This window comes from Gossypium hirsutum, chromosome D02, assembly GCF_007990345.1.
Source record: "Gossypium hirsutum isolate 1008001.06 chromosome D02, Gossypium_hirsutum_v2.1, whole genome shotgun sequence".
Classification (NCBI taxonomy): Eukaryota; Viridiplantae; Streptophyta; class Magnoliopsida; order Malvales; family Malvaceae; genus Gossypium; species Gossypium hirsutum.
This window is the reverse complement of record NC_053438.1, coordinates 13,661,122-13,680,460: the sequence shown is the minus strand read 5'-3', so window position 1 is coordinate 13,680,460 and position 19,339 is coordinate 13,661,122. Positions and strand designations below refer to the sequence as shown.

Sequence of the window (19,339 nt, the reverse complement as noted above, 5' to 3'; positions counted from 1 at the left end):
TTTGTTAGATTAAGCTTGAGCTGGAAATTTCTTAGTCTCAAAAACAATTTCCTCAGAACTTGAACTTGCTCCTCTTCCGTTCTGGATTTTGCAATCATATCATCGACATAGACCTCAATCTCCTTGTGCATCATGTCATGAAACAAAGTCACTATGGCTCTTTGATAAGTTGCTCTTGCATTCTTTAATCCAAATGGCATCACTTTATAACAGAATGTTCCCCACAAAGTGATGAATGTGGTCTTTCTCATATCCTCCGAATGCATCTTTATTTGATTGTAACCAGAAAAATCGTTCATGAAAGAAAACAATGAATAGTCTGCCGTATTATCCACCAGAGTATCAATGTGAGGCAACGAAAAATTATCTTTTGGACTGGCCCTGTTCAAATCCCTGTAATCCACACATATTCATACCTTCCCATCTTTCTTAGGGACAAGGACAACGTTGGCTACCCATTCTGAATAATTGACTTCTTGAAAGAACCCAGCATCAAACTATTTTTTGACTTCTTCTTTTATCTTTAGCACAATATCGGGCCTCATTCTCCTGAGCTTCTGCTAAACTGGCTTGCAATCTTCTTTTATAGGAAGACAGTGTACTACAATAGCAGTACTTAACCCAGACATATCCTGGTATGACCATGCAAAGACATCTTTGAATTCATGGAGTAATTCAATGAGGTCTCGCCTTGTCTTGGCGGTAATGTCAGTTCCGATGTTTAACTCATTTCCCTCCTCTAGGCTCACAATCTCTAATGATTCTTTGTGAGGTAATATTTGCTTATCCTCTTATTCTACCATTCTCAATAGGTTCGGGGATACACCACAATCTACGTCATCTTTAAAATCATGCGATCCCTCTAAACACATGTCTTGCTCAAAAGGGAATTCTGAGTCTGAAGCAGTATTGTTCATATCATTGATATCCGGGGACCTACGGTAGGTGCCAAAGAATATACAAAGAATGTATGAATTTATGAATAAATATGATTATGAATGAATAAAAGAATGATGCGGAAAAAGAATAAAAGAATGATTACTCGAAAAGAATGAAAGACTATTGGCTCAAAAATGAATACAAAAAGTTTACTTTACTAGAAACATAACGTTCAACATATGCATATCAAGAAATTCATATTTTTAAGTCAAAACAATAAGGATATTCTGAACAATTACTTTGAGCAAGCTCTAAAAACTACAGGAATTTCTTCCGCAGTCCAATTGTTCAGCTCACTTCCAAATTCATAAGGGCGAATCTTTAGCAAGACATTTCTTTCAATTGTGTCTATGGCATTGATGTGAACCTCTCCCAACATTTCTTCAAGACTTTCCTCCTTAAGAATTCTTTGTTCAGGATAAATAAACCCCCTCATACAAAGGTCTTGGATATGTGAGGAAAAACCATAGGCTCCCACTTAACTTCATTTCCACTCAGGCGTGCCCTTCTTCTCTCATGTCTTCTTTCTATTTCCTTTCTCCTTTGTTTTATGTCTGGTCTGTAGCCTAGACCAAAATGATCAAACTTATCTTTCATCATTGGTGCCTCAACTCCTCCCTGTAGATGTCTTCCCAATCATTTTTCTGATACAGCTCATCTTCCCACCATTAATTGAAGACTCATTTTTGTAGTCTTGGATATCTTTGGCACTGGGATTCTATTCCCCTCAGCAATAAATGTTGCATTCACGAACTCTAGAGATCGAAAAGAACATTCCACCGCTTCCTCATCAATCTCTACGTATGGTGCATTACTGGTTATTGACGCGATAATACCTTTGTCGATATTTATTGTCACCAACCGTCCCTCTGATACTAACTTTAACTTTTGATGCAACAATGAAGGCACAACCCCTGCCGAGTGTATCCAAGGTCTCCCCAACAAACAGTTATAGGAAGGCTTGATATCCATTACAATGAAATTCACTTCATAAGTATTTGGGCCAATCAACAATGGTATCTCAATTCTCCCCATAACCTTCCTTTCTGTTCCATCAAATGCCCTTACTACATTTTGACCCGTTTTCATATGTGAGCTATCTACAGGTAGCCTATTGAGAGTAGATCAGGGTAGTATATTTAATGTAGATCCATTATCAATCAAAACTCCTGGCAGTATGCATCCTTTGCACCGAGTAGTAATGTGTAGAGCTTTAGTGGACCCCATACCTCCAGATGGTATTTCATCATCATTGAAAAAGATAAAATTATCGGCGCCTATATTGCTGACCAACCGATCCAATTTGTTGACAGAAATATCATTAGCCACTTATGTTTCGTTCAACACCTTCATCAGCGCATTTCAATGTACCTCTAAACTCACGAGCAACGCTAACACAGATATACAAGCTAGTTGCTTATGCAGTTGCTCTACAACACTATACTCACTGTGTTTCAAAAATTTCAAGAATTCAGTGGCTTCTTCTTCCTTTATTGGCTCATTAACCAATGGTTTAGATACAACTATCTTCTCCTTCTTTCGTTTTACCATAAAAAATTTCCCTTCCGCCGATTCTGTTTGGGCATTTATCAAATTGCAATGCTTCTCACTACACATATAAGAACCTGTCTCTTGACTTTCTTTTGTAATACTAACCAAAGCTTCCTTTCCTGAGATTGTTACGTTGCACTCATAATTCTAGAGGACCTTTTTACTATCATTATAAGAAAAATTTGTCGGCTTTTGAATTACAATCTTCGGTGTCACCTGTGCCCTAAACTCATTAACCTTAGGGCGTGAGATGATAATCACAGGATGATTAACTTTCTGAATCCTCGTCATTGACTCCATTGCGCTCATACTTCCTTTTTCCTCCACTTCTTCGAAAAACTCCACTTCTCTATTATCCATCATGCTTTGGAGCAGAGCTCTGAATTCTTCACATCTATGAATTTCGTGTCCCACCTCCTGATGGAACTCACAATAATTTTGGGTCTCACCACCTCCCTTTGAATCCGAGACGATTAACCCTCTTCCCGCCATTTCCTTCCAAACCCACTTCAAAGAGATTTTTACCTCAGCAATGCTCTCATTGACCCTTCTCCCCATATTTTCACTCATCATGTTTACCCCACTATCAGTGTGATTGGGTAACGGATTTCCTGTACCAGAAGCATCATCTACCTTGACAACGCCCATGCTGATGAGCTTTTCAACAAGCTTTTTAAAAGTTATACAATGTTTTCTGGAATGCCCCGTAATTCTTGCATGGTAATCGCATTGTGCATTCGCGTCATACCATTTCGGATACGGAGACTGTAAAGGGGTCAAATAAAAAGGGGCAACAATGTGTGGGTTGAATAAATTCTGATACAACTCCTTATATGACATTGGAATCAGTGTGAACTGAGGCCTCTCAGTACTTGGTCTCACGCCAGATTCCTATTTTGATGAACCCTGTTGATTAGCCACTACCTTTTTGGGCTGATTCACCGTAATCGATTTGTTGTATGTATTTATGTTGTTCACCTCACTTTCTTTTTTCTTTGAGGCTTGCCTTTTTTTATTCTCTCCAACATCAATATTCCCGCTCCTTATAGCACTTTCAATCATCTCACCACTCATGACTATGTCAGAAAAGCTTTTTGTGGCACTTTCCAACATATGTATGATGAATGGGGCCTTCAGCATGTTTATAAAGAGCATTCTCATTTCTCTTTCAAGGAGCGGCGGTTGAACCTGAACTGCAACCTCCCTTCATCTCTGAGCATACTGCCTGAAACCTTCATTCGACTTCTTCTCCATGTTTTACAAGGTAATTCTATCAGGAACCATTTCTGCCACATGACTGTACTATTTCATAAAGACTTGTGCCAAATCCCTCTAGGAACTAATCCTAGCACGGATCAATTGATTATACTATTTAGATGCTGCCCTTGTGAGGCTATCCTGAAAACAGTGTATCAATAGTTGGTCATTATTTACATACCTAGTCATTCACTTGCAAAACATGGTGATGTGGGCTTCAGGGCAACTAGTCTCATTATACTTCTCAAACTCTGGTATCTTGAACTTGTAAGGGAGCACCAAGTTTGGAACTAAACTCAAATCCTTAGCATCAATCCTACCATATCTCTCAGTGCTTTCCATTGCCTTGAAAATCTCTTCACCCACTTCCACTTTTCCTCAAATTGCTTTGGCAATTCTTCTTTCACTTTTTCTTTTTCAACCGCCTCATCGAAATCGGGGATAATAGGATTGACAGGATTATTCTTAGGGCTAGAGCCTGATCCAACCTGGTAATTCATCGACCTTGAAGCAACGGCCTGAAACTGCTGAGGCCTAATGGTAACAGAAGATTTGCGAAGGTATACCTCAGCTTGGGGCTGCGCATGTGGAGGGGTGAAGCTTGGAGGATACAGGGGTCTGTCATCAGCTTCCTCTTCAACATTGGCCATAGGGCTCTTTCCTTTTTCCTTTCCCTCAGTCAATAGTTGCGTTAACTGTGTCATTATGCTCCCTTGAGATTCTACTATTTTGTCCATCATTTTCTGCTGGATATTCTCGAGCTGCTCCTGTATTTGCTGTTGAAGTTGATCCTGCATTTCTTTTTGGAACTATTTGAGCTTTTCTAATCTTTGGTCCATAATTTTTTATTTTGCTCTTGTACCGTAACGGTGTTGGGTTGGCTGGTTGGTTTCCAGGTTAATTGAGGAATGATTTTGATTAATCAGAACCCTTTAATAATTTTTAATGCATATGATGCGATGTATGAAAATGAATGCAAAAAGGCGTTAATTCTAATTTTAATTACTTTCAGAAAACTTTATTAGAAAATAAATCTCTTTACATAGAATGGGCTACAAATAAGGCTTTGCCCTAATACTCAAGACCTTAATCTTCTTAAGTAACGAGGCAAATTCTTGTCCTCGATCTGACTCCAACTCATACTTCACGCTCAACCTGTCAGCCTGTACTGCCAAAGTTTGTAAGTAATCTGCCACTTCTCGAATCTGAACCACAGCTTCTCCCATAACATGATCCCTGTTTCTGACTTGATTCTGGAAATAATGAAGTTGCTCATTCTGACGACATTCCTTTACCTCTAGATGCTCCGAACCTCACAATTTCTCAATGCTGCTTCTAACTCTTCTATTTTACTCTTCATCTCTTCAATCTTGTTTAGGCTTGCCTTTAGCTTTACTACAGAATTTTGACTTCTATGTTGACGAAGAGACCCTTCTAACTCAACAACTCTGTCTTTTAGTTTGCCTTTTTCCTTTTGGCTCTTTGATAAACTCTTTTCTAATGCTTCATTTCGTGCCTGAACCTTTTGAAATTTTCTTTCCCACCAGTCTGACTTGTTTCTTTCTTCTCGAATCCCTTCACACCACAGCTCTGAAGTTTTTCCAAGCTCGGCAGTTCTCATTGACATACGCAGCTTCTTGTAATCTGTCTTCAAGCTATCTAGTTCTTTTTCGGCCTTATTCTTCCACTTCCTCAATTTATCGGCCTCGAGCTTCTGAACATCCACATCCAGTCTCAAATTTACCTTTTCTTCTTCCATTTGCTCTATTCTTTTCTCTAATTCTGCATTTCTTCTTTCAAAGTCCTGCTTTATGATTTCCAGCTCAGTAGGGACAACACGCAAATGCTCCTCTATCGACTGACTATTTTCTGAACTTGGCCCAGGAATATTATCGTTGATCCTTTCAATCCATCATTCATTATACTCGGACGTTGTCATCGGAACCACAACCAATCTCTTCATTCGGCGAGTTTGCCTTTATGCACTGACTATCTCACGAACTCTCTTTTTGTAACCATCTCCCCTATACGAGAATTCACACTCGGCCAGTCCCTGAGTTGCGGGCACAAACTGCCTTGACCTGTATTGTCTTAGCACTAGCAATGGGGCATAACCAACAGCTCCCCAAATTCCAAGCAAAGGAACCCAGTCAAAATGCCCATACCGATATAGGATCTCATCTGGAAGCAACCACGAAGCTATCCACTCGATATCCTTCTCTTGCAAATTCTGAAAAATTGCCATCCATTTCTCTTCTGAGATGTCATCCCTCCTTGATGTAGCCACTATCTTCTTCAATGGTGAATAACTTTCCGGAAAGACCCGATATGAAACTTTATCAACCTTCCAAAAGTGACTGTGGAACCATGCAAGTAGGAGCTGTGCACATCCAATAAATCTACCCTATCCCGCTCTCCGACACGCATTCAACGACCTGAAGGTTTCTGCCAAAATTGCCGGGGCTGGTCTAACTCTCTTATCAAGCTGATCAAATAAGTCAGTGAATGCCTCGTCAACATGTCCCAAAGCCTTAAGGAACACAACCAAACCATATATGCTTAAAGCAAAGATATCTACCTTCTTCTTCGTATCTGGGTGCGCTAGAATAAGATCCTTCAAATTTTTCCAAGGAATGCACTTGCTATCCCCCTTTTGCTTGACCCGAGCTAAAACTCACTGCTCACTCATCCCCGTTATATTCATCAGCTTCTTCAAAAAGGTCGGTACATTTACAGCTTTCGAGTAGACCTTGTCCACTTAAATCCTCGAACTCCGAAGTAAAGCTGTGTATTCTTCTATTGTAGGTACCAAATCAACATTCCCGAACGTGAAGCAACTATAAGCGGGGTTCCAAAACTGGGCGAGAGCCTGAAACAAACGCTTGTCTACCTTCATATCAAGCAAATAAGGCAAATCCCCATAATTAGAAAAAAATAACTATCTAAACTCGTTATTCCGCTGATCCCAAATCTCCTTAAACTCTTTCAAATTGTTCTGGGTTACGCTAACACGGGTGAAGTCCCATAATTCTGATACGTATTCCCGGGTATAAAAGGCCCAAACTACAACAGACCTATATAGGCCAAACCCAAAATACAGAAGCCCAAAATACCAGCCCAGTGGCCCAAAACAATGTCAGAAACCCCTAGGGTTTCTGGGGTAAACATTTGTACCGCATCCAAGCCCCCGCATGAGTCGCGCGCCTTCACCTGCACAGCAAGAAAGGAAACATTATATGGGAAGAAAAATCAAAAGATTGCGAATCAAATCGATGTAAACAAATTTGCTTTCTATGTTATTGTTTCATTACGGCTATAAAAACCCATTTAAAAATATTGTAAAAAAAATATCAATAAAAAAGACAGCATTTCACAAAAAGAACAACTAAAAACACCAACAGAGAATCAATCATAAACGCGAAGGTTGATATTTTTGCTTTGTTTTATATATGTTTTCTTTTATCTTTTACATACGAAAATAAAATAAAATAAAGGCGAAGAAACTTACCCCCATTCGATTCTGAAACACCGTTGGGACGGCCGAGGAAGTTGTCTCCGAGGACAGACAACCGGAAGCCGAAGGGTTTCACGGGCTTTTGGGGTGCTTTTGTTTATTTTTTGAAGGGGTCGAACTCAGATCTGGGCTTGGAAGGGTTGAGAGAGCCGAAATGGTCGTTTTCCCTTTTTTCGGCCATCGCAGACAGCGGTGCCGTCGCCGGAGAGCGGCGACCGGCGCGATAGCCGACGATCGGCCGATGCCCGGACCTTGGCCGGACGAATTGGGGGGGAGAGCTTTTTTGAAAGGATTTGTTTTTTTTTAAATATGCTTAAAATGAATTTTTTTGGAAAGTTAGGGGCTTATATAGGGTACCAAAACGGTGCCATTTTGGAGAGGCCCCATACGTCCAAAACGGCGTTGTTTTAGGGAGGCCGACCCGAAACTGACCCGACCCGGCCTAGGATCCGCATGTTTTTATGCGGAGGGGTAAATTGCGCATTTATCCCCTCCGCCTTTTAATGTTTTTACAATTTGGTTTATTTTATTTTTTAAAAATTTGCCTCGTTACTTTATTTTTGTTTTCAATTTGGTCCGATTTGAACGGTGCCATTTAGAGGAGAAGGGAAAATTTCCTTTCTAGCCACTCTGCATTATTGGTGTGTTCAATATGGTCCTTTAGATCTCACTTATTTGCGGATTTGCCTCAGATTTTTTATCTACAGTTCAATTTAGTCTTTTTTTTATATTTTTTTAAATTAATTAATTTCAATAATGTAATTATTATTTTTTTATATATATGTAATTTTTTAATCTATATATATGTATATATATTTATTTTCTTTTATATATGTACATGTAAATATATTTATATATATACGTATATATCTATGTTTTTTATTTTCAAAAATGCTTAAAAACATACTTATATTTTTAACACATATTTTATAATTTATATATATATCTATATTTTTTTCTTTATTTTCATAAATGCATTATGTATTTTGTTTATATAAATTTTATAATCCAAAATTTTATATGTAAATCATATGTTTTTTTATTCTTCATAATTTCAATGTATATATATTATGTACCTTTTATTCTTTATATTTTTGTTTATTTCCTTCATTTGTTTATTGATTTATATTTTCATTTATATTTTAAAAGAATGTTTTTTTTATTTTGCTCATTTATTTGATACTTTGTATGTCATTGATTTTATTTATTTGTTTGTTTATATTATTTTTATACCATTGTTGTAGTTATTATTGTTATTTGTTAAAACGACATTTATTCATGCATCAAAGGTAGCATTACATCATTTTTTTACTCGAATTTAAAAAAAATAGAAAACTTTCAAAATTGAGCTAATACTCGTATTTAGGATTTTCAAGAAAATTGAGCCCTAACGTATTGGGTTCCAATTTTCTTCGTTGAATCTAATAATCGAGAATGCTCTTTAATCAAAAATAAAATGAAAAGCTTGTTGTCGAGAATTTAATATGTTGTGTCCTAATGCATTGGATGTGACGTATTAATTTCTCGAGACAAAGATTTTTTTAAAAAAATTAATAAAGAAAATATTCAAAGTTTAGGATTTTGAGAAATTGTGCCCTAATGTATTGGGCTACGATTTCTTCATAAATTTTAAAAAATTGAATATTCTTTTAAATTTTATTACACAAGCCTTTTGGACAAACTCATTTTTGAAGAAATAAAATATTGTGCCCTAACGCATTGGGTGTGACATTTCTTCTCCTAAATGAGAGAGTCTTAATAAATATCTTGATTTAATTAGGGATCGTATTTTTTAACTCTCGACATTAAGACATTAATTAATCAACTTGGTACCAATTTTTGGGCGTTACGAGGGCGCTAACCCTTCCTCGTGCGTAACTGACTCCCGAACCTATTTTCTCAAAATTCGTAGACCAAAATAGTTTTTAAGGTGAGCCGATCACACATCAATAAAAGGTCGGTGGCGACTCAAATTTTTCATTTTTAAAATCGATAACTAATTTTTGTTTTTTCAAAATAAAAATGGTTTCGACAATAGGTATACATATATATATATATAAATGAATGAAATATATATTTATAATATTTTTTTAAAAAAGAATACTCATATATATAACATAGAAGATGCATGTATACTTGTATTGTAAAAATATAACGTAAAAGATAAATATGTTTGTGTATATGTATTATAAAATGTAAATAGATATATATATGTATATAAAAATTATGAAAATAAAATATAAAAATATATATATGTATAAAAATATATACATGTATTTATAAAAGTCTGAAAATATATACATATATTTAAAAAATATGCATATATATGTTATAAAAAATATATACGTGTGTATATGTATAGAAATAATAATGATAATAATAACAATAATAATAATGCAATATAACAGTATTGATGATATTAAAATATAAAAAAATCTAAAATGACAGATTAAGGATTAAAATTAAAATAAACGAAAATTCAGGGGCAAATCTGAAACAAACAAAACGCAAATGGATCAATTAGAACACAAAATTAACACTGGAGGACCAAAAGAGAAATTAATCCCGTTCTCCAAAACACTGCGCAGCAACGTGGACCGACTTGAAATAAAAATAAAATGTGTAGTAAAATTTAAAAGAAATAAGAAATTTAATTTAAACACACGGCAAAAACAGGGGGACCAATTTCGAAAATATCCCCGGTAGCGAAAAACACGCTGGTCACCTAGGCGGGTCGGGTCACACACGCGGGTATAAGCCTATACGGCGCCGTTTTGGCCACTGGAATCAAGGCTCAAAACGGCGCCGTTTTGATCTTTTATAAAACCAAATTTTTTTTTTTGAAATTTTCATTTTCTGTTACTCCTCAAAAGCAAATCAACCCTAGCCTGCTCTGCTAGGGTTTCAAATCCCTTTGGCCGCCGCCGCCAGTCCTCCTTCGTCACCAACGCAATCCCACTGCAAACAGTGGTCAAGGTTGCACGACGCTTGGCTCACAACGGTAAAGACTCCTCTACTTTTTCCTTTCTTTTTGCGCACAAATTAAAACAGTGAATCAAAGAAAAAAAATGGAAAATAAAACACAAAGAAAATCACCTTTCAAAAAATTTCTTATTTTTGCTCCAATTTCTTTTTTTTATATATTTTCTCAATAATCTTCTGATACAAAAACGTAACCCCTCTCCTCTCGATTTCTTCTTTTTTCTCTTAATTTTCGTAACCTCTTTACAAAAAACAAATTGGCTTTATATAGCCAAATATTTACAGAGGAAGCAAAATAATAATCTTTTTACAATTTTTGCTATATTTTTGGTCATTCTAGTGTTGTTCGTGGTTCGTTTGCAGGGAAAACGTGCATGGTGGGTGCGGGGCGACATGCGCGACGTGCGGGGCAACGTTGAGGCGGTTGCTACGGGGGTGATTACTGCGGCGCCAATTTGCTGTCACTGCTAGGTTTTTTTTCGACTCCGTTATGGGTTTGGGCCATTAGGGTTAGGTCTAGGTGGGCTCGGGTGTAATTTGGGTTTTGGGCTAGGTTTAGTTTTAATTTACTTTGGTTTGGTGTTTATGGCTTTGGGCCCCGGGCAGTAATTGGGTATTACAACAATAACATCTATACCGATAATTTTTCCTCTCATGTTCATTCAAAAACTTCAGAAAAGGAAAAAAAAAACAAAAAATCAAACCTAAATTAACACCAATTTAATATAATGTGACATATTTACCTGTTTTATTGATTTTTTTTTAAAAAAATATCAATAATCTGAAAATATAATTTTTGATTAGTGACTCGAAGTAAATGTTGGATCAGTTTTTGAAAATTGAATGTTTTTTTCTCATTTTCATAACATATACCTCTAATTGTTGCAAGATGTCGATGAGTAGCCATTGTTTCTGTTTAAGCAATACGAGCTTCTTCTGCAACGTAGCGAATTCGTTCCTCATGATCTGTTCGCTATCTTCGATTGTCGCTGAGTCTAACCCTTCCTGCACCAGCCGTTGCCTCAACTTCTCGGTTGAAATCGCCACTTTGTCCACCATCGGCGCCACTATCTTACTATGGAACACCCTATGGAACATATCCTTAACAGCCTGAAGCGCCTCCATCCACGCTTCTCGATCGTCCTGCGACTCGGCTCGTAAATGAAGCATCTTCGTTCCGGTAAAGATTGAGAATCTCTTATCGTGTGATTTGCTTTGCCTGAAAGTAGAAACCTGAGTCAAAAAATAAAATCAATAACTCAAAAATCAAAATCATTTTCGTTTATTTTAAACCCTTTTTCTTGACTTTGACCTCTAGATGGATTTCACCGAAGGGTTTGCGATTGGTTAGCGAATTATTTGAAAAGGAATCGCGATGGCGGGAGATAATACGGCGAGATTTTTCGCCGATAACTTTGCATCCTTTTTCTGTTTCTTGGCTAACAAGGATCTTATCAGGTCCGTTGATTTTATAATACGATAAAACTCCGTCTTGCAAAACGAACCATCTCGGTTTCCATCCTTTCCCGTAATTCACCCATTTGTAAAGCATTCCCGATATCCCATTCCCTACGATGTCGTTTATCTTCAGATCCACTTGCAGCGGAGGGATCGGATCATCCGTTCCCTCTTCTCCCAAAGGTTTCTCGTTTCTCTGGCTCATCCGATCTAAATCCACGCTATCACAAAATAGGACGCTGATGTCGACGATAGTTTTAAGCCAACTGGCCGTCGACCGGTCGGAGAGGAGAAGTAGTTATTAGAGGAGGACAAGGGAATGATCCAATACGGTGGAAGCACAGCAAAAAAGATGCTTTGGAAGATTTAGAGAAAAGGTGATGCGGCGACGGAGCAGGGCGGTTGGCGGTATTGTTTTAAATTGGGTTTGCTTGGTAAGCAGTTGGATTGGCGCTTTGGGAAAGAGAAGAAAGAGAGGAGATGGTTACTTCCACAATGCTTTTGTTTTTGTGGGGAGAATACCTTGCGGAGACGGTTACTGAATTATATTAAAAAACAATAGACGAAATGAAGGGATAACTGCCAGAAGATCGGTGGAGTAAGAGGAGAGGAAAAATATTAAAATCATTTAGTATTTTCTTAAAATTTAACTAATAATGTGAAAATAAATTTAACCATATTATTTCATAAAAAAATGTTATATTGTAAAAACTGTATTATAATATTGTACATTATAAAATTTTAAAATAATATATGAATAATGGATACCTTTTTTACAAATTTATAATAATAGCATTATATCAACAAAAATATGTTAATTTAATTGTTTGTGCGAATAAGACTTGAAAGAAAAAAAAGAGATTAAGAATGTGGATATTATATTTTTAATATTTAAGAAATTAAACTGCACAATTTTTTAATGTATATTAAATACTATGGGGGTCAATGTAAAATTGATACTTTAATTTATGTCCAATTGTAATTAGAATAAAATAAGGAGGACCAACATAGTAAAACAAAAAGATGGAAGACCCTCTAAGAATAACTCAAAATAGCGGAGGGGTTAAAGTAGCAATTACTCCACCCGCTTTAACTACTTGTATAGAGGGTAAAAATAGTAAATACTTTATTGATTTCCAATACCATGTTAATTAAAATAATAAAGTAAAATATATATCTTTGATTTCACACAATTTTTTTTATATATATCTAAAAAATATTTGTACTTAAAATAATAAGGTAATTAGTAAATATGAAGGGTAATTAAAGCATATCTATTATAAATTTAGTAATAAAAATTTTAATTAAATTAAATCCGAATGCTTTGCATGTATTCTTAAAGTAATGAATATTTATGCTCGATTAATTAGTTTTTACATAGATTTATGAAAATTTTATTAAACTCTTATCTATCCCAAAAATTATGTTTGTAATAATAATGGAACTAAGAAAATAAACTTATTTGTCGATTGAGTCATAATTCGATTGATATGGATATTGTTATCAATTCAGGAGGATGTGGATTTGAGTGCGTTAAAACTTATTATCCTCATATTTATGTGTTGGAGAGGGACTATAGATGATTTTAAGCATTATGTCAAAAATATCAGATATGATTAGAACCGAAATTATTTTTAAAAAAAATTTAACAACGTATCCATTGACATAAACTCAATAATAGATTACCTTTGCCAGTATTATAATTGGTGTTTATAGTTGATTTTATCACTTTTAATTGAAATCTATTTTAAATTACTTTTAAAATATTTCTTATATAAAAAAGCATTATTGATATAAAAGAAATTAATTTTACAGTTTAGGTTCAACAATTAATCATTTTTCAATTTTTTTTCAATGATCTAAATGTTTTTTAATTACCTAAATCATTTTTTAGAAGAAAAAAACCCTAAAAATATATATTTTTTAAAAAAACTAAAATGTTTGGCTGTAAAGAATTATTCAAAAACAAATTTGTAAAGATAAAAAACTGACATTTAAATTTAAAGATTCTCTTTTATCTATTAAAAAAGAATTGGCCATTTCCTTTTTAGGATTTTTCCTCTTGTTCAAATACATATATGGAAATATCAACTACGGAAAAGTAATCTAAATAGAAAAAAAATAATGAATTGAAATTTAGCCGAATTTCTAATTTAATATATAAAAATTATAAGAAAAGAATAAAAAATAACTATGAAGGGAGTATTTATCTAATTTTAAAAAAAGCATTTAAGGAGTAATTTAAAAAATTAAATTAACATTTTAATGGGAAATATATATATCAAAATATATTTTAAAATTAAATATTTTGAAAGGATAATCTGGTTAGAAAAATATAAAATAACTTTTTAAAATTATAGAAATTAAACGGATTATGAACAATTAAATAAATTATTTAAAAATATAAAAAGAGAGATACATCACGTGTGGTAATATGGATTTGTATACCTTATTATATTATATTAGCAGTCAAATTAAAACCCAATAAATAAACAAATATATAATTTTAAATAAATAAATATGAGTACCGTTTTATAATATAAATCCATTTATTTAAACTCAATTCTTTTAAGTCAAAATTTTTATGATATATTTTTCAGTTGAATAAAATTTATATTATTTAAGATAAGCGAGCAACATATTCAACCATCAATGTTAATTAAAATAACCATTTTTTTGGAGTGATTAGCTAATAATAATAGACGTATTTATGATTTTATTTTCAGAGATATTTTATTTGCATTAAGGCTTTTAAAATTTAAAAAAAAAATTATTTATTTAGATAACTATATTGAAATTTTTTAAAATGAAATTTCGGTAGCTTAAATTTTTTTTTTTATAAATTCCACTTAAGAAAGTGGTTTTACAAAATCCGTTGTAATTGTACTTGGTTTTATACACATGGTCTCATTATATGATAAAACTTCAAATTTTATTTTATTCAATTTTAATATATATTTTTAGATTTTTTTTAAAATTTATTTTTAAAATTTTACAAATATAATTATGTCCATTTGACTATTTTTATACTATTTATTTTTAATATAATATTCTTTTATAATTATTTTTTAATTTATACAATTCCAATATGATTTCTTTTTCTAAGTCACTTATTTATCCAATCAAAACAATTCAAATGCAAATATTTTAAATTGATAAATTTTGAAATGTTAACATTTTAATAATCTCAAAAATTTTAAAATTCTTTATCCAAACACACTTTAACTTTTGATTAACTATATCAAAAGGCAAATTATAATCACTACAAAGAAAGGCCAGACAATTCTAAGCATGGTACAATTATACAAAATAAATTCAACACAAGAAAATAATATAATATATTTATTAAAAATTCACATAAAAATTAATTATTATTTTGGTTACAATGGTAAAGTTAATTGTTTATCATGCATGGTGCTCTAGATTCAAATCTTAATCTCATCAAATTTCTATTGATTTATTATATAAAAAGATCAAAAAACACCATATAAAATATAATTTAATTTGTATATGAGAATGTATTTTAATATTTTATAATTGAGCTAGTACCTGGTTTGTTAACATTAATGGGAGACAACATTAATGGCAAACAATACAAAGTGGTGCAAGTTTAACACCCTAAAGTTGACTTTGAAAAAGTGGCATGGGATAATTTTTTTTGGTCATTGAGATAATGGGCTATTTATTGTTTGGTCCTTGAACCTCAACTATAAATAGACCTTCTCATTTCTCATTTCAATCATCCCAACCAATCTTTCTCTCTTAGTTTTCTCTCTTCTCCCATTTGAGAATTCTTAAGGAATTCTATTTGTTTGTAATATTTTGGAGATAGTAAAGTTATCATCTGGTGTTAGTGCCCGAGGACGTAGGTATAATTTACCGAACCTCGTTAAATCTCTTGTGTTCTTTCTTGTCCTATTTTTCTTTCAATATTTGAGGGTATAATAGTAGTATTTAATTGTGCTATTAAATTACTATAGAAGGGATATTCTGTCTAAGGAAAGACTTGGTATTTAAGAGATCCATGTGATCCACCTCTCTTCCCTGGGAATTGAACTTTGTGTGATTTTTTAGTACAATAATTTACACGCTTCCGACCCTATTGGAACAACAAGTGGTATCAGAGCCGAAGGTTAATCGTAGTATGCTCTGTGGTTGCAGTTTAAACTGATCTTCCACATCAGAAAAGATTTCCTTAGGTATATTGAAAGATTATGGAGAAAACAGTCGGTGTAGGAGCTTCAACATCGTCCATGTGGACAAGACCGACAATTGCAAATGCAAGATTGGCCGTGGAGATCTTTGATGGCACGGGCCATTTTGGTATGTGGCAAAGTGAGGTTTTAGATGCCCTTTTTCAGCAAGGTCTAGACATTGCCATTGATGAAGAGAAACCAGATGATGTACAAGAGAAAGATTAGAAGGCGATCAATCGGTTGGCATGTGGCACAATTCGATCATGCCTTTCTCGAGAGCAGAGGTATGCTTTTTCAAAGGAGGCTTTTGCAAATAAATTGTGGGTGGCACTTGAAGAAAATTTTTTGAAGAAAAACAGTCAAAATAAGCTCCACTTGAAGAAAAGACTGTTTCGCTTCACATACGTCCCAAGTACCACAATGAATGATTACATCACCAAATTTAATCAGTTAGTCACTGATTTGCTGAATATGGATGAGATATTCAAAGATGAAGATTTGGCTTTAATGCTGTTGGGGTCACTTCCTGAGGAGTTTAAGTTCCTAGAAACTACTCTACTTCATGGCAGGAGTGATATATCTCTAAGCGAAGTCTGTGCGGCCTTATACAGTTATGAACAGAGAAAGGACAAACAGAAAAACTCAATCAGAGATACAGAAGCTTTAGTAGTCCGAGGTCGTTCATACACTCGGAAGAAAACTCAAAAGGGGAGATCAAAGTCAAAGTCCAGACTCGGGAAAGATGAATCTGCCTTTTGTCATGAGAAAGGCCACTGGAAGAAAAATTGTCCAAAGCTGAAGAATAAGGGAAAAGCTGTTGTAGATGCTTGTGTTGCAAAGCATGATACTAGTAACTCTGAACTATCACTGGTTGCATCATCATCGTCGTTCCATTCAGATGAGTGGATATTGGATTCGGGTTGTACCTATCATATGTCCCCTAACCGGGAGTGGTTCTCTGATTTAGTAGAACTAAATGGAGGAGTTGTTTATATGGGCAATGACAATGCCTGTAAAACTGTTGGGATAGGTTCAATCCAATTAAAGAATAAAGATGGATCAACCAGAGTTCTGACTGATGTTCGGTACGTGCCCAGTTTGAAGAAAAATCTCATCTCATTGGGAGCCTTGGAATCCAATGGTTCAGTTGTTACTATGAGAGATGGGGTTTTGAAAGTGACATCTGGCGCACTTGTGATATTGAAGGGCATCAAAAATAACTTGTATTACTACCAAGGTAGTACAATTATTGGAGCAGTCGCTGCAGCTTCCGGCAACAAAGAATTGGACTCAATACAGTTGTGGCATATGAAGTTGGGACATGCCAGCGAAAAATCCTTGCAAATTCTGGCAAAGCAAGGATTGTTGAAAGGTGCAAAGGTTTGCAAATTAAAATTTTGCGAGCATTGTGTTCTGGGAAAGCAAAAGAGAGTGAAATTCAGTACTGCTATCCATAATACAAAAGGTATTTTGGAATATGTTCATTCAGATGTGTGGGGGCCTTCCAAGACACCTTCATTGGGAGGAAAACACTACTTTGTTACTTTTGTTGATGACTTTCCAGAAGAGTTTAGGTGTATACCATGAGAACTAAGGATGAAGTGCTTAGAGTTTTTCTTAAATGGAAAACTATGATCGAAAACCAGACTGGCAAGAAAATCAAGCGGCTTAGGACGGACAATGGAGGGGAATATAAAAGTGATCCGTTCTTCAATGTGTGCCAAGAGTATGGTATTGTTCGACACTTCACAGTTAAGGATACACCACAACAGAATGGAGTGGCAGAGCGTATGAATCGAACATTGCTGGAGAAAGTTCGATGTATGTTGTCCAATGCTGGGTTGGGCAAGCAATTTTGGGCTGAGGCTGTGACATACGCTGGCCATCTTGTTAATCGTTTGCCATCATCTACATTAGAATAAAAAACTCCTATGGAGGTATGGTCTGGAAAACCGGCTACAGATTATGATTCCTTACATGTGTTTGGAACCACTGCATATTACCATGTGAATGAGTCAAAGTTAGATCCGAGGGCAAAAAAAGCTCTCTTTATGGGAATCACTTCTGGAGTGAAGGGATTTCGTCTTTGGTGCTTAAGCACAAAGAAAATGATCTGTAGCAGAGATGTTACCTTTGATGAATCTGCCACATTGAAAAAGGTAGCAGATAAAGATATTCAGACGAGCAATACTCCACAACAGGTGGAGTGTACTCCAAAACAGGTGGAGTTTGAGCAGATGGGGATTTGCCCAGTTAATAAGTCTAATTCTCCAGCCACAATGGAGAAATTAGAGGTTGAAGAGGTTCTGACCCAAGAACCACTAAGTACACCAGAACTAGTTGCAGTTGCAATGCCACGGAGAGAAATTCGTAAACCTGCTCGATTTACTGATATGGTGGCCTACGCCCTTCCCGTTGTTGATGATATTCCTATCACTTATCAAGAAGCAATGCAAAGCTTAGAAAGTGATAAATGGAAAAGCGCCATGGATGAAGAAATGCAGTCTCTCCGGAAGAACTATACTTGGGAGTTGGCGCAATTACCGAAAGGTAAAAGGGCAATCGGATGCAAGTGGGTATTCGCAAAGAAAGATAGATCTCCTAGCAAGAAGGATATTCGCTACAAGGCAAGATTGATAGCTAAAGGCTACGCTCAGAAGGAGGGAATTGACTACAATGATGTATTTTCCCCTGTTGTGAAACATTCCTCCATTAGAATTTTGTTGGCCTTGGTAGCACAGTTGAATTTAGAGCTAGCTCAACTTGATGTTAAGACGGCTTTCTTGCATGGTGAGTTAGAAGAGGAGATCTATATGACTCAGCCAGAAGGATACACAGATGCTGGTGGTAGAAATTGGGTTTGTAAGCTAAACAAATCGCTATATGGATTGAAGCAATCCCCGAGGCAGTGGTACAAGCGATTTGATAGCTTTATGAGAAGGCATAAGTACACAAGAAGCAAATATGACAATTGTGTATATTTGCAGAAGCTGCATGACGGATCTTTCATTTATCTACTCTTGTATGTTGATGATATGTTAATCGCTTCGAAGAGCCAAAATGAGATAAATAAGCTGAAGGCTCAGTTGAATCAAGAGTTCGAGATGAAAGATCTAGGTGAGGCCAAGAAGATTCTCGGCATGGAGATAAGTAGAGATAGACCGAGAGGCAAGCTCTGTTTAAATCAAAAGCAATATCTGAAAAAGGTATTACAATGTTTTGGTGTAAATGAAAACACAAAACATGTAAGTACCCCACTTGCTTCTCATTTGAAACTTAGTGTTCAATTATCTCCGAAGACTGAAGATGAAAAAGAATATATGGCGAAAGTCCCATATGCTAATGCAGTTGGGAGTTTGATGTATGCGATGGTGTGTACGAGGCCTGACATTTCACAAGCTGTTGGAGTTGTGAGCAGGTATATGCATGATCCTGGAAAAGG

At 35.1% G+C, this 19,339-nt stretch overlaps 1 protein-coding gene across 1 annotated transcript; it reads right to left on the bottom strand.

Moving 5' to 3' along the window:
- Nucleotides 1–10,375: 10,375 nt before the first annotated feature.
- Nucleotides 10,376–12,273, bottom strand: LOC107910260 (oxysterol-binding protein-related protein 1C). Its single transcript, XM_041088471.1, has 2 exons — nucleotides 11,556–12,273; nucleotides 10,376–11,476 (listed from the first exon to the last, which is right to left on the bottom strand). Exons 1-2 carry the CDS (start codon nucleotides 11,904–11,906, stop codon nucleotides 11,069–11,071), a joined length of 759 nt encoding a protein of 252 aa, XP_040944405.1. The 5' UTR covers nucleotides 11,907–12,273; the 3' UTR covers nucleotides 10,376–11,068.
- Nucleotides 12,274–19,339: the final 7,066 nt, after the last annotated feature.

Coding starts and splice junctions, on each gene's coding strand:
- LOC107910260 (XM_041088471.1), bottom strand. CDS start 11,906: ATGAGCCAGAGAAACGAGAAACCTTTGGGAGAAGAGGGAACGGATGAT. Junction 11,477..11,555: donor TCGGTGAAATCCATCTAGAG/GTCAAAGTCAAG, acceptor TTTTTGACTCAG/GTTTCTACTTTCAGGCAAAG.